This window comes from Ailuropoda melanoleuca, chromosome 15 (assembly GCF_002007445.2).
Source record: "Ailuropoda melanoleuca isolate Jingjing chromosome 15, ASM200744v2, whole genome shotgun sequence".
Lineage (NCBI taxonomy): Eukaryota > Metazoa > Chordata > Mammalia > Carnivora > Ursidae > Ailuropoda > Ailuropoda melanoleuca.
In genome coordinates, this window is record NC_048232.1 from 29,982,181 (window position 1) to 29,998,508 (window position 16,328).

The 16,328-nt window shown below is 44.1% G+C and overlaps 1 protein-coding gene across 12 annotated transcripts in view; it reads right to left on the reverse strand.

Annotated features, from left to right (window-relative positions):
• Positions 1-8,660: 8,660 nt before the first annotated feature.
• PARD3 (par-3 family cell polarity regulator) overlaps positions 8,661-16,328 on the reverse strand; it is a 656,403-nt gene continuing 648,735 nt past the window's right edge. For all 12 annotated transcript variants that reach the window (XM_034644391.1, XM_034644386.1, XM_034644392.1 and 9 more), the window contains one exon: positions 8,661-10,694. In XM_034644391.1, the coding sequence (XP_034500282.1) occupies positions 10,301-10,694 (394 nt within the window). In that variant the 3' untranslated portion in view covers positions 8,661-10,300. The remainder of the gene's footprint in view (positions 10,695-16,328) is intronic.

The following is a 16,328-nucleotide window of genomic DNA, read 5'->3' on the forward strand; positions in this document are numbered from 1 at the left end:
ATTTAGCTATTGTGGACAACGCTGCTATGAACATTGGTACACCACATTTTCTTTATCCATTCATCTGTTGATGGACATCTGGGCTCTTTCCATAATTTGGCATCTGTGGACATTGCTGCTATAATTTTTTAATTGAACATTATATTGTCATTTTATTTCTGTGTCGGTGAAATGTATTTATCAGCATTGATAACGACTGATAATAGAGTGCTACATTTTATACCACAATTTGCATAGCTGTTTCCCTATTTTTGCATGCTTAGGTTCAAATTTTCCTTTTATAAACGATGTTTTTGTTTTTTTTAACAGCTTTGGGTAGAAATCTCTGTTCACTTTTTGGGTTGTGTCATTAGCTAGATTCCAGAAAATGAACCCTCAGTGTCAAAAGGGATTAGGTTTCCAGGTTCTTGATATACTGTCATCTTCTTGTTGGGTTTCCAGAATCCTTCAAGTCTCATCTTACACATCCTTCCTCCCAACCTTTCACCATCCTCAGCCTGATTATGTCCCCTCCTCCTGCTCCTTATTCACAGGAACTTTGTTTTAAATACATGAAATGTATTTATCAGCATTGATAACGACTGATAATAGAGTGCTACATTTTATACCACAATTTGCATAGCTATTTCCCTATTTTTGCATGCTTAGGTTCAAATTTTCCTTTTATAAACGATGTTTTTGTTTTTTTTAACAGCTTTGGGTAGAAATCTCTGTTCACTTTTTGGGTTGTGTCATTAGCTAGATTCCAGAAAATGAACCCTCAGTGTCAAAAGGGATTAGGTTTCCAGGTTCTTGATATACTGTCATCTTCTTGTTGGGTTTCCAGAATCCTTCAAGTCTCATCTTACACATCCTTCCTCCCAACCTTTCACCATCCTCAGCCTGATTATGTCCCCTCCTCCTGCTCCTTATTCACAGGAACTTTGTTTTAAATACATGAAATGTATTTATCAGCATTGATAACGACTGATAATAGAGTGCTACATTTTATACCACAATTTGCATAGCTATTTCCCTATTTTTGCATGCTTAGGTTCAAATTTTCCTTTTATAAACGATGTTTTTGTTTTTTTTAACAGCTTTGGGTAGAAATCTCTGTTCACTTTTTGGGTTGTGTCATTAGCTAGATTCCAGAAAATGAACCCTCAGTGTCAAAAGGGATTAGGTTTCCAGGTTCTTGATATACTGTCATCTTCTTGTTGGGTTTCCAGAATCCTTCAAGTCTCACCTTACACATCCTTCCTCCCAACCTTTCACCATCCTCAGCCTGATTATGTCCCCTCCTCCTGCTCCTTATTCACAGGAACTTTGTTTTAAGAGACCTCATCACAGTTTAACGTACATTTATTTGTGTGTTGATTTAATTAATGTTGGCTTCGCCTTTGAACTGCACTTTTCATGAGAACATCAATGTCTCTTTAGTTCACCAGTGAATGAGCAGTGACACACATTGTCTGGTATCCATTAGCCCCTGAAACAAGTGAATGAATGCATAAATACATCCATCGTGAAGACAGAGACACACATGGCATAAAGCAGGTTTTNGAACTTTGTTTTAAGAGACCTCATCACAGTTTAATGTACATTTATTTGTGTGTTGATTTAATTAATGTTGGCTTCGCCTTTGAACTGCACTTTTCATGAGAACATCAATGTCTCTTTAGTTCACCAGTGAATGAGCAGTGACACACATTGTCTGGTATCCATTAGCCCCTGAACAAGTGAATGAATGCATAAATACATCCATCGTGAAGACAGAGACACACATGGCATAAAGCAGGTTTGGGCATTTGGAGAGTTACAGCACTCTGTCCCGACGCAAGGGGCACCTATGGTCCTTGCAAGACTCCTGGCTCTCAGCACCTGAGAAGTAGGCAATGATTAGAACTGAATTCCTACCACCCCTCAGAGACCATGGAACTTGACCTTGCTCTGCATCCCTTTTATCTCAGAAGCAGCCCAAGACCCCGAGGGGACCCTTGTTACTCGGTCTGATATCTCTTAAGGGCTTTGCCCATCCCCCACCTGCTTCTTGCCCTAATCAACAGCCCCAGTCTTTCCACAGGTGGCTGGTTTTTGCTCGCACAGCACATATTTGGGGCTTGGAAATGGGATAGGTGTCTCTGTAACTCCTTATTGACACTTCCTGGTCATGAGTCCTCCTTTCTCTCTAACCACCCACCCCACGCCCACCTCCACACTCCTTCAAAGTTGTTAGTTAGGTACAGTATGTTTTACTTCACTTTTGCTGGTGGTCTTCTATCGATCTCCATTCTGGGAGGATTTTAGCACCTGAATCGCTGTCTCGCAATCACATGTGTTGTTGTTGCTGTTGTTGTTGATTTCAACACCTGCACAGAAGATCTTCCTAGCATACTGGTCTCTCTGTTGCTTGACTGCCTCACCTCCATTGATCTCGTGTTCTGCCTCATGGTCACACCTACCAGTATTCCCTCCCTAATCTCTACTCAAAGTGTCCACTCATTGATGACTCTTATTCCCCCACTTGAACTATCACTTGACCAGAATCCATTGACCAATGTTGTTTTGTCTTTACCTGGTCCTTGTCCCGACTTTTCTCCTTGTCCAGCTCTGATCTTTACCGTAAGAACCGTCCAGCTCCTCTCTTCCTCGGCCGCCCTCCCCTGAGAGAAGTCGAAGCCCGCCTCCGTGCCATGCTGTGAGTGTGCTGGGCACGCTGCTGCCTCAGGCATTGGCTCTGGCGGTTGCTCCTGGGAATGTTCTTCCTGCCAGTAGCCACATGTCTCCCTCACCTCCTCAGATTCCCGCTCAACTGAGATCTCTGTCTACTCGCTCCTTTTCATTTTCTATCCCATAATCCTCCTTTATTTTCTTCCTGCCAAGCATCACTGCCTGACTAGTATAGAGCTCTACCCCACTAGAATATGATGTAACATTCTCCGGTGTATTCTCAGCACCGAGCACAGCACTTGGCATATAGCAGGGGCTATAAATGAATGAATGAATATGAGATAATTATCTTTCCTAAACGGACTCTGCATTCTACATTGTACATTTCAGGCCATATAAAGTGGCATCTTCCTTAAAAATCAATATTGGCCTCTTCATGGCCTTACAATTACCTTGAACAAATCATACAAACAGGATATCCACGATTTTCAATTAATCCAGAGGGAACACCTAAAAGGACTGAAGATAGGCAGCAGAAGATACTAGCATCGTATATGAAGGAACCAATCAGAGATTAGAAGTCCCTGATGAGCCATCCCCTACTGAATGGAGAGAACATTTCCTGGCTTACGGGAAGGAGAGCGGGAGCCAAGGGAAGTGCCTCGTTCAGCTGGATTAGTTATTGGAAACTCGTTTCCTTGGGCCAGCCCGTTCTTCCAGACACTGAGTCTGTGTCTATGTCTCTCCTCTAGGGACACGGGATCAGAGGAGAGCATCAGCTACTGGCTCCGGCCTCACAACCCCACAGTTCATTTAGAGGAGCGAGGAAGCGAGGGTAGACCTGACTGTCACGGCAGAACCCCGGGGAGCGTCCCGAGTGGGGCTGGTCCTGGGAAGCTGCCCAAACTCGGCCCGTGGCTCTGACACATGCAGGAATTGCCCGCGTTTCTCTCTGAGATACTGAACTGTGTCTGATTAGCATCTTGAGTGAAATAAGCCCCTCGTTTCACTGGGAATGTTTCAGGGCTGAAAGTTTCTTTCTATGCATAATTAATATTCTACCTCTTTGAAGATAAATTTTATCTATCCAACTCTATAAATGGATCATTTCCCCTTGGCTATCACGATGTCATCTCCTTACCAAAAATAAAATAAAATACAAAGAATAATGATATGTAAAGAAAAAATCATCACTAAAAATGATTTACATTTTTATTCCCAATGTGAAAAGCTTAAGAATGTGTTTAATGCATGTCCAGCTTGAAACCCGCCGCAAATATCTTACGACGTTTCGTAACAGGCTTTTCCCATCTGTGCTGAAAACAGCTGATGATTTCATGCAAAGCGTGATTGTTTCACAATCTCCCAGCCATCTTCTCTATTTTGTTTCAGGATTTGGGGTCTCTTCTGCATCTGCTTCAGAAATCCAGCCTCTAGGATTGGCTTTTTGTTGTGGCCACTCTGTGTTCTATTGTCTCCTATTTTCCTCATGTTTCAGATCCTACTCGTTGTATTATTATTATTATTTTTTTTTAATTTCCACTGTCTTCTATCTCATGTGACTCTTTTCTGAACGTGAAAATCTGGCTTAGAAATGAATACCTTCTGGTCAAAGAGATTTAAATAGTGAAGCAAAGGATCCAGAGCATGGAACAGTGGTTACCAACAAGGGACACGGTGGGGTCTGCAAATCCACATGGAAACCTGGCATTGTCTATATCAAGAGGCATTTGAAATTTATAAACACTGGGCCTGAAGTGTGAACAAGCCATTATATTTAAATCATATAATGTATCTATTTACAATAGGTAATATATGCATTTGTAATTTTCAAGTGTACATAAATGGTATTGTCATTAATAAAATTTATTTTTAAGGCATTGCTAACTTCATAACTCCTTAGAGTTATCGTGCTTCTTTACCCAATCAATGAGTTCTCATCAAGTAAGGAACTTAACATTGTTAAAAACAAAAGCTTCTCTTCTGATAAAAACTTGACATCGCCAAGTCGGGCTGCAGCCCAGACAATGGGTTTGGTATTCTGATGGAGCTGCTCACCACCCATGAGCCACAAACTCGGGGAGGCTCGATTTCCTCATGTGTAAAATTGGACCATCACTTCTCTAACTGCTTCATGGGGTTTGGAGGCTCAAAGAGAAAAGATGAGAATGTTGTGCACATTGTAAAGTGCTACATGAATAAATCAAGCAAACAGAGTGGAAGCCAGGGGCAGCTTGTGTACTCTGATTGCAGGTTCAGATTTTGTAGCCATGCTTGGGTTGCCTGGACCAGAGCAGAGGCTCCTTGAGCTCAGATGGGAGTCAAGCCAAGCAGATAAAAGGAGGGAAAGTTTGGACACGGAGTTGAATGTTGGGGCATGTGTAGGACAAATTCACTTTGAGGATTCGCAAGGCAAGTTCAAAGGTTTGCATTATTCCAAAATACTCCACATTCTTTGGCGAGCCCTAATCTGACCTGTCTCTGGGTCCTTAGGTTAATGTTTTCACCCATTTTGTCCCAACATAAACAACTGTGATAAGTATGTTGCCACCGACAGCTAGAGCTGAATAAAAGCAAGTCAGATATGAACTGAACCCTGAAACCAGATCATTAGCCAAGGTCACGATTGGTTTAGAAATTTGGGTTGTTTTCCTTCCTGTCACTTGCCAGCAATATATGGCACTTTTCCCCCTTGTAGTTTGCAGTCGGCTGGGCCCTGAGCCATGGAGACTGTTTTTAATGGCAAAATCTTCAAAGTTGTACTTAAAATATTTGCATCATAAAATTCCTCGTGGAAGCCAAGCTTCAGCTTCAGGAGGAGCCTTCTAGCAAGCGGCAAACTTGCCTTTGGAGACAGGAGACGGGCTCCTGCCACCAGTACCCCCTTCCTGCCACTGATGTGCTGAGGCTGATGACACCCCAGGGAAGAGCGTCGTGAGACATCCACACTGTCTGGGAACAAACTCCAAATGGCTTTTCTAAGCCAACAGCAGTGTGAGGTGACTCAGCAGTTAGTTGAGCAATTCAGAAAAACGTGTTTTTCACACATTTAATTGATCCTGTGAGCAAATAAGCACTGGGATGAAAGATGAGTAATTGTTCAGTCTCACTGTGGGAGAGCTTCGCCCTTGTTTCTTGTACTTTTCTCCTGCATCCAGTACAGAACAGGCCTATCTGGGCAGTCACGGGCCAGGGTGCATAGGATTTGCTTTAAAAAATTCAAAATCAGGAAACGAAAACTGATCATGTAAGTCTAAATTCAGAGAGGAAAAAGAAAACGGTCTTTAGCAAAGGATGCATGATCTTATAGGACTCATTACGGAATCCTTTAAAAATGAAATTCTATACCATGGGGTTTAAACTAAAGAAACAACATGTATGGACAAAGGACACCCATATATTTTCTACTTGGCTGCACGGGATGTGAAACCTGGAGGAAGAGGAAGAGCAGGGGAGATGAGTGCTGGCTGGAAAGATGCTGAATTTGGAGAAAAGAACCCATCTAATGGGAAATAAGTCCCTTCTATGTGGAGTGCAAGGACACTCTTTCCTCTTCCCCATGAGATCTAATGTAAAATACCAGTTTCTTTTAAAAAAAAAAAAAAGGAAAGAAAAGCTTATGCTCAAAATTACAACCCTCATCCTCCACACATTTAAAAAAAAGTCAATTTAACTCAACCAGCTCTGTGATCTCGTCATTACTCAGAGCTGAAGGGGGTTTCCCGTTAAAGCACCTCTCACTCGCACTTCTGACCTGTGAACATTCTTATTAGCTGGCTTATTAAGATGATATCCTGTCTCTGAAGAAAGGAAGATTACCTTCTTACCTGATATGTCATCAGCGGAGTAATCTTTGCAAAGAAGAAGAAGGAGGAGGAGGAGGAGGAGAAGAAGAAAGAACTGAGTTACATAGACATTGAAATTCCTGGCATACTGTGTTACCCAGGGAAGCCCTCCATGATGGGATATACTCAGAGGTAGTTAGGTGAACCTTAGTGACTTATTCTTCCATGACTAGAAAACAAAATCAGAAACAAAGTACTCTCTGATTCACCTTGGGTTGATTTCAACTGGGGCAAGAACTGTGTGCACTTCAAGGACTCAAAGGATGAAATAAGAAACACATTAAAGTAACCAGAATAATAGAGACAAATATAGAATTTCATGTGCATTGTGCATATGCTACGTACGCCTGTTCCACATATATGCAAACGTGTGTACTTTCTAAGAAATGTTATTGGATAAAGGGGAGCAGTCTGGAAGATGGTGGCCATATTTGGGCAAATCATGAGCGATGATGTGGACAGAGGAGCCTGGTCTCTTACCTCTGGCCTTGTTTTCAGACTCATGTGGGCACATGTTCACGAACCATGCTGCTGGCGAAGTGGTCGGCTCTATTTGCTTACTTGCTGCCCTTCCTCAACATGGGTTTGCGGTTGTATCAATGGCTTCCACTCAAAGGAACAGAAAATTTGTTTGGTTTACGGTCTCTGATTTGGTATATTTGACTTCTTTGGTGGAAGAAGTGAGAAGCCAGGGTTTCCCTTTCCTTACTATCAGGGGGACAGCCCTGTCAACCGTGGGATGTTTTGACTTCTGAGCTGTCTTTGGTCTAACCAGCTGCAGGGAGAAGAAATGGTGGTGGTGTTTAACGTATATATGATAGAGATACCTTGTATAACATTCTTTTATAAGTATTTATAAGACTTCTATTGTCTTCATGGATGGAGAGTGGTAATAATGCAACCATGGGACCATCTTTCCTGAGGGACAGTGGACTCACTCCCTTCCATCCTCACCTGAGCGTGGGTCTTGGTGGGGCCGCCCACACCGCTGTATGGATTGGGACTCCTCCCAGGGGGTGGAGTCCAGTGCACGCGCTGACCACGCCCAGCCTGGCTCTTGCTATGGATCCACTCTTCCTGTGATCCCATTGAGTCCTGGGAAAGTGCCCTGGAGCCAGAGGGCAGTCATTTAGACAAGACTGCTGGTAGAGCCTATTCCCACTTCTGGGCTGACTTGTATCCAGTTCTCCTTCTCCTCTCAGTGTCGCTGAAATTGTCAGTTTTCATCTACAAATCCGTTTGTGATTTGGGTCCCCACAACATTCAATATCACCTCTCCTGCTCCACTTCTCACTGTCAGTTGAGACAAACAACCTGCAAGTTTTGGCATTTGCGACGGGCCTCCTGGTCAGTGAGAAAATTAACAAATCTGTCCATCTTCTCTTTGCTACTTTCCCACACCTTGCATGCATATAAGAACCCAAGATGTGTTATTTTCTTGGCTTGCTATACACCTCTCGTTACTAATCCTGAGGTGACAGAATTGGATTTAGTGACAGGCTGAAGGCTGCTATGACAACCAGCTGATGCAGGAGCTCCACATAGAGGGCATTTTCAACAGGTCTGTGCAAAGCTTGCCCTCTGGGTGGGGGCCACATGGGCATTTGTGCACAAGACATACCTAGGGACCTAGTGCCCTTTATGTCTTCAGGGCACCATACACATATTACTTAACCTAAAAGAAATAGCAAAGCCTTATTTTGTACTTTGGGAAATAAGAACTGGTTGGTAAATGGAAAAGAATCTGGACGTTTCTCCGGGTTCACAGTATGCAAGGGTGGGACTCCCTCAAAATGCTTGGGTCGCTGAAGTGATCCAGAGGGAGCAAAAGACAATAATGGGAATATGATGTGGTTCTCTGTATAAGTTTTCTTTTATGTAGCTCTAGAATATTGGCTCCTTCAATTCTGAACTCCCCGGGCTTCTTTCGGCAGCCTGGGTCTTCCAGTAAACTCATGAAGAAGGTTCCTCTTTCTTCCCTGCCTCCTCTCTCCTCAGGTGTTCAGGTAAGCAGTCAATCACCCACCTCCACGTCTGCACACAGACAGATAGAAGGAAACTTTCAACTTTTTCTAAATAAGAAAAAAAAATCACATCTGCTAATATACTTAAAAAAAATCCAACTAGGAGTTTCCACAGGAACACTACAGACACCACAAAGAACAGGAAGAAATATGCCTTTTATTAGAAGTCTCATATGTACAGGGAAAGCTGTTTCTCACAGCTCAGGGAAGGCTGTGAGAAAGAGCCACTGTCATCCAAGGTCACCGTGCTGACATTGGTAACACCACTGAATATCGCCACACATTAGGAACACATAGAACCGTTACACAGAAATGCAAAAGAGACAATAGGTACGTGTGGACACTTCACATATTTTCTAAAAACAAGTGGACACAAAAATACAATGTGCCAGTAAAAAAAAAAATAGGCATATCAGTACATGTCTTTTTTTTTTGTTTTCCTTTCTTTTTTGTTAATACATGGTATGCTGAGCTTTCATCTCAAGCTTTTTTCACATCGGGATTTGCAGGCACTTTAGCAACCCAGCCATGGTTTACGATACGCAACGTTCAGACTGACAGCTGAAAACGTGGGAGCAACCGAGGTCCTCGTGACCCACACATAGCTTACAATACGGATGCGAGAGCAAACTTTTGGGAACACCAGAATGTTCGCTGTGTGACAGAACAGCTTTTCCCTTATTTGTCTTCTTTGTTTCAGGGCAGAATTATTTAAGAGCATGGATGGCATCACCAGGCCGAGATACAAGCATGTGGATACACGAGACGATGTCATTTCCAACTGACTTTCAGAACTGGGAGAGCAGATGAGTTTTGAGAATCCCAAATCCCAAACGACTGTCTGATTTATCTTTGTCCCACTCTATGCCCTCCCTGCCAACCTGCCAAACGAAATCTAATTAAATAATTACTGGGATGTCGTGGGCCAGAAGCTCATCCTGGGAGAGTTCTTTTCTTAGCTGCCACCTCCCACATGACGATACACACAGGGCCGGTGGGCAGGCTCCCTCGCTCCCCGGCCGGGAGTCATTCCCTATCCCACGTCCCCCATGCAGAGCGGCGCTGACTCAACACACATGTCAGGAACATGACTGAACAAGTGTATTTATAAACACGGACTAGAATGATCACTTCACTGGTCATGTCGAGTTATAAGGCAGCTGCAAAAGGACCCCCATGATAACCAGACGGTATTGGATATGGCTTAGCTTCTTTCCTAGGATGAAGGAACTCTCCCACAGCGAGGAGCTGAAAGAGAGCAGGGAAAACCACGCTGGTTACAAAGTACTATAAATGACCGTTGTGCGTACCATCAGGCCCCAATTTCTGGTGTGGTCACCCCCTTGGATCCACCAGAGATTGGGACGTCACCTCACATCAAAGAAAACTGAAAGGGGAAAAAGAGGGATCGCTATCACCCTCAACTTCAAGGTAATTTGTCACCACAAGTTGTCGGGGGCTGTCACACAAAGCCACGGACATCTCCCGGAGGTGGTGGGGGGCCCGGTCCCGGTACTGCAGACAGACGCCGAGCACACGAATGCCTTGAACACATGATTGTCGGAGGGCGGGAAATCCTTCCATGAAATAGACACTTGAGACATACTGGCAAAGACATTAAGGCCTTCCATTTCTTTGCCCGTACTGCTTAAAGGCACTGATACCAACAACAGAAATATTCCATAGTACCATCGAGGTTTTAAAAAAACTCCCAAAATACAAGTCTTCATAAGAAAATGTCCTTTATTGCATGACATGAAGCCTCCGCTCTTCTCCTGCTCAGGAATAGAAGGGTTTCCCTTTCTCAGGAGTCTGGAGTCTGTTCAGCCTAGCGACCTGAGAAGGGGAGGGGGGCACATCCTGCCGGAAGGGCCCCTTGGGAGGGGTGTAACTGGGATCCTGGCCTTTCTTGTACGAGTCATAGTTGTTGAGCCCCTCCGGAGGAGGCTGCTTCTTCATCTGCTGCTCCTTCCGCCTCTGCTCCTGGCGAAGGAGCTCCTGGGTCTCCAGCATCACCCTGGCATTGAAGCCGTGCCCGCCCAGGTAGCCGTTCCTGGAGCCTTGGTAGCTGGAGTACCTGGGGTTCTCCTTGGCGCTCTGGAAGCCTTCGCCGGGGGAGTAGTTCTGCTCCCAGGAATCCTGGGACACAGAGCTGGTGTTTTTCCTGCTTTGCCTAGAAAGCAAATCCCAAAGGTTAGTATATGAGGGTTGGGAGAAGGGGAGAGAGAGAAAGGAAGAAAGGATGGAGAGGGCTGTGGGGGGTGGGGGGCGGAGAGGTGGGGGAAGCAGCATATGCATCTGAATCTCTCAACCATGGGTGCCCTGCTGCAATGGGCATCAGCCACAGTGATGCGGGGACCCCGGGGGGTTAAAACAGGACTGTCCTCAACAAACAACGGTGAAGTGGAAGGGAGCTGAGGGATTCAGCGGTGATCCAGAAAAAGGGTCCTCCGACTGAGTGCGGGTAGGCACTGCCTGTTCTGCTGAGGGTAACAGTCTCTCCTACCATTTAGACACATTGGCAAGACTCTGTATGGGAGTATTAGAGATCTGGCAGCTTCTACCCCAGCGGTAATTGCTCGTTTTAGAACGTTACAATTCAATCCTAAACAAGCAAAACAAATATTTTACACAGCTGCCACCATAATGCCTGAGACTCAAGCTACTATGAAGTGCCTGTAATGGATTACAGTATGAGTTCAGTTATGAAAGATTTAAGTCTAGACTCCTATATGATTAAAAATGCAACAGGCAGTCCCTTAAAGCCTTGGCTTTCGAGATGTATATGTCAGCAACCGACACCCTTCAGATTCCATGCTCATCAAGCTGGTAAAACCTGGAAGGCTGTGGAGTAAGCAGTATTTTCCTACACACCGTATCCTCACCAAGGGCTGGGATCACCTACTTAACTCACTTCCTGTCACCCCAGGATAGGAAAATAAATCAGAGTCATAGAGAAATTTCAAAGTCTTATCGCTTCTGCAATAAAGTTGCACATCATTTTCAGGAAACATTATTGTTTTGAAACATCTTTAATTTACTATCAAGTCTCTAGATGCTTTTATGAATTTACAATAAGATTGGCTGTGATAAAGTGAAACAATTTTGTGCCAGAAAGGAAGACATGTCCTAATTTTTCGCCTTAAAAATGGAAGAGAGGAAGAGAGAATTGAGTAATAAAACAAAATATATTGCTCCATTTATCAATAAGAAAATCATTTGCAGACAGTATGTATTGCTCAGCCTTTCACATCAACACACACGACATGACGGAATGTTCAGGAAGACTCGTGTGAAGGGAAAATAAGGTCTAGGCAGCCATGGGGCTCCCACAGGGATGGAGAAATTTGCATTTTTGAACATTCAGAAGTGCCATCGATATGGTTTGGGATGAAATCTGCCTGTTTTCCACATGGCCTAAAATGCAGCCAGGGATATATTCAATAAGGAAAATGAACTAATGTCCAGCATCATCTCTGGATATGACTAAGATTAATTGAGTAGTCCCCAGTATCTCTATCCGGTTCTCTTTTAATGGGAATCGGACCATTTGTACCATCAGCCCAGGCAAGTATCCTTAGATTTGATGGAATAGTTTATTTGCCTAAAGGACTGATTATCTTCACTTAAAAAGTCATAAATTAATCTGCCCAGGGACATGAATGATGGAAAGTGCCAGCATGAAACCAGGGATTTGACATTAATCATGAAACTTTAATTAAAACAACGAACTTGTTACTGATGTTCCAGCAACAAAAGTGGAATTCCTTCATGGGTTAGTTATCAATTTAAAGATAACCAGAAATAGGCTGCTGAAATGTCACCTTTTTTTCATCCTTAGCCTACTGAGATCCACTAACCCTCTCCATCCCCCAAGCCCCAACTCTATAAAGCCCGAGGCTTCACTCTATGGCACTCATGCACCCGAAGTTGAATTCTGAATCATTTCAGCAACACAGCGTCTTTTTTATTTAAATACATCGAGAAGTCACTAAAGGTCTGTTAGGGATAGAAATTATGATGATGTGAGAGAAAGAATTTCTTGTAGCTAAAATTTTCTTCAAATTAAGCAGGCCAGAGGAGAGAAGGCAGATCTGCCTGAGGTATGAAGCGAGATGTGTGGGGAAAATACATACACTTAGATACATGCACACGCGCGCACGCACACACATTGCACGCTTGCTTTCTTGGTAAGGAAACCAGCGGTATCAATAAGCCCTTGATTAAAAAGGGGACGAGAAATGAGCAGCTCGTAAAGAAACTCGAGGAAAAGGCAGACGATGAAAGTTTTCTACACTAGGCTCAGGATCCAGTAGACAGAGATTCCAATCCTGTCTGCCACTCGCCAACGGTGTGATCCTGGGGGGTTATGCTGTTTGGGCCCAAACTGTCTCATCTGTGAAACAGGCTAGATACCTAACCTCATAGGATATGGGGAGAAATCAAGGAAAGAGGACATGTTGAATGTTTAGAAAAGCATGGCACACAGCAAATGGTTGACTAATGGGTGTTGGAAGTATAGTTTGAGGGCCAAGTCACTTTGCCCTCAAAGAGGGTTTTTCGGGGCATTTTTGTGATTAACAAAAATAAGCAAAAATATTAGCTTTCCGTCCTTTGTCAGAAAGACTGGGCTGAGGTCAAGAAGCAGGGAGAGGCACCAAATAACTGAGGAAGCTTCACTAAGTGAAGGCAACCCCACCTCCTCAGAGACTGGAAAGAAGCTTTTGACTATCCCACGATTGCTTAGTCAAAAGCCACAAATGAACAACAGCAGCAACAAAATATCAATCTCCTTTCACCCAATTCCTTTATAACCAACACACACGCTTGTTTTGTCCTGGAATGAGCCCACTAGAATTTTCTGAATCCACTCAAAGCAAATGCCTGGGTTTGGCAGTAACTATCACTTAATGATTACAACCACTTCCAAAATGGCCCAAAGACCGCCATCACTTTGGGGGCCTACATCAAAGACCCAATGCCTCAGAAAGCCATTTAGTCACTGCAGTCACACTGAGGTAAGGAGGACACAGGAGGATGAAGAAAGATACAAATACCAAGGCTGACACATTGACAAGCAGCTTAGAGACATAATGAATGGGCCTGGCCGGGACACCATGTCCGGGTGCAGAGGACAGACGGGAAGTGAGGTGTGCGGAGCAGGAAAGCCCGCCACTAACAGACGTGAAGCCACAGGAGAAGGAAAGATGAAGAGGAAATGGACAGACAGCAGGAAAAGAAAAAATATATATTTAATAAAGGACCTTAAATAAGGCTTCCTATCCGTGACTATAACTGAACATACTTCTGCTCAGTTTTGGAGTTGCCTTTTGAACACTAAGAAACTAATCTAGAAATATTAAAAGGATTAAAAAAAGAAAGTAAAAAAAAAAAAGGTAACTAATTTAGGAATTAAAAAAATTAAAAAAGAAATCCCAGTCTGGTTGAGAATTAAGTGTGGGTCCACTCAGGTCTCTCCTTCCAGACGAGTGTTACTACCTAACTAGCGTTTCTTACCGATATTTCAAAATCTAACTTGAATACTGTCTAGAGGTTTGTTCATTACAGTTAGAATTTACAAACCACTCCAGCTTGTGTACATTCCTCTAATTCAAACCACCTTACCTAGGGCTACTGATACAAAGAATGACCATTTGTTTTATTTTATGCTCCAGTTTGCAAGAGAACTTTTGCTGTGTGTGAAGTCTTTTTGGTATCAAATGCCACACCAACTTGTTTAGACGAAACTTCGCTAATTGTCAACATCCGAAAGGCAGAGGCCAAGTGTCTTTGAAGAATATCCCATGTCACAGATGTGGGTTTGATTCAAGCCCATGGAGGCTGTGGCAGTCTCCCTCTGAGCTCCCGTCTGGTTTCTTCACCTTCCTCCAGATCTCTGCACACAGCCTTTTGTCAAGTGGCGCCACTCTACAGGGAACCAAGTGGGGGGCAAGGTTCCACATTCCTGAATCTTCCTCACAACAGCCACTCCCATCGAGAGGCTGTTCTCTGACGGAAGAGAACAGGCTGTAAGAGGCCTACCAGCCCTCTTGTCTGCAACTACAACTCTTTCTTTTTGGAATTTCTGCTTTTCTCGTTCTGACACACAATACAATGCCTGGTCATAAGGGGGCTTTTGTGAAGCCAGAATTAGTTTCCGTCAACAGCAGGCCCCGGTACCAGCAGCAGCCGTCGCCATGAATCAGACTCTTCCACTGGTGCTTCCGAACCGACAGGGACAGCCAGGAAGGGCAGCTCAGAGCAGGAGGAGATGGGGAAGAGAGCAGAGGCTCAGTCTGGAATTCTGGGCTACCTGGGAACACGGCCAGGACAAAGTTGGGAGAAGCACCCCAACTGTCTTTGTCCTCTTGCCCAGGACGGGGACCCAATGGGCTCTTCTTCCACCAGGCGTGTGTGCTCCTGGGCCCTCAGCCTCCATCTCTCCCACTTCCCTTCCTTAGCCCCATGCATTTCCCAACTCACTCTGCCCCTTACCTACTCTTTCTGGTATTTCTCCTTCCTCGTCTATCTTCTCGAACACAACAAACATTTAGAAGCCAAACAATTTGCCAATAAAATCAGATCCCAGCCCCTTCACAGGCAGTGCCGTTCCTATGGGCCGCGATGTGCTACTGACCACCGGGTAGGTCAACTGATCCACACGGTCGCTTTCATCTTCCTGACGGAAAGCAAGGGACCCCACACAGGCGGGGTGGAGGGCTTTGACAGGAGAACCTTGATGCAGAATCCTTGAACTGTTTCGCATTTGATGCATTGAGCTGATTCGTACAGTGGCCTTCTTCCAAACGCTAAGGGCAGTGGAGCACAGAGAGAAACTTTACACCTACACACCTTACAATTCCAGACTTGGGAACCAAAACCTTTGGTAGCAATGAACCTTATAAAGTTAGGGTTTAGGGCACGGGCAGGTTTAGGTTTGAATGTTGGCAGAATTACATACTAGCTGTGTCACGCTGGGGGAAGTTGCCTAATTTCACTGAGCTGCTTCCGTGTAGGACAAAGTGATTTCCAAGGTCCTGTCCGGAACTAAACTTCAATGACTCTTACCCAGAGTGGGCTAAATAAATATTCTCCTATTTAAAAGAAAAGGTAATTCTCCTATTTAAAAGAAGAAATAATTTAGTTTTCTAAGGAGATACAGCTTTATAGATTAAAAAAGAACAACTGAATGAACAATACTATGGTACCAGTAATACTACAATTAACGATCACTACAGAACAGTACTCAGCCTGGTACAGATTTTCATCATATCCTCATTCCCTCGTCTGATCTACAACAATGCAGCCAAGTCCCTCATGGTTATTACAGTGATTATTTAACATTTAAAAAGACTCATTATTATTAAAAATTAGAAGCAAATCAAGACCACTTTTACACTGGTAAGCCCTTGACGCCCCCCACACTGCTCTGCTCACATTCCAAGCAATCCACCGGACACAAACATGATAAGTGTATTTTTTTCCCACCCAAAATGTGTTTGTCACCTGGTTTTGAAATAGAACAAATGCCTGTAAGAATTGTGATTACAGGAGTGGCTCGTGGGAAGTTTGGGAAGATGAATGCTCTTAAATATTTTTATTCTTTACTGTGCACGTTGGAAATGGAAAAATGGCTACCGTGTCAGTGTATTAGGGCTCAGTCACCTGAGCGCTCTCCAGGCCTTTGGCGGAGAATCCATGCGAGGGCCTGCAGATAGACCTCCCGCTTGTCAGCTAGCGCGGTGGGCATCCTTGGGACTCTGCAGCTCAGCACGGAGCAAAAGCAAGGACCGCAGGAGAGTAAGAG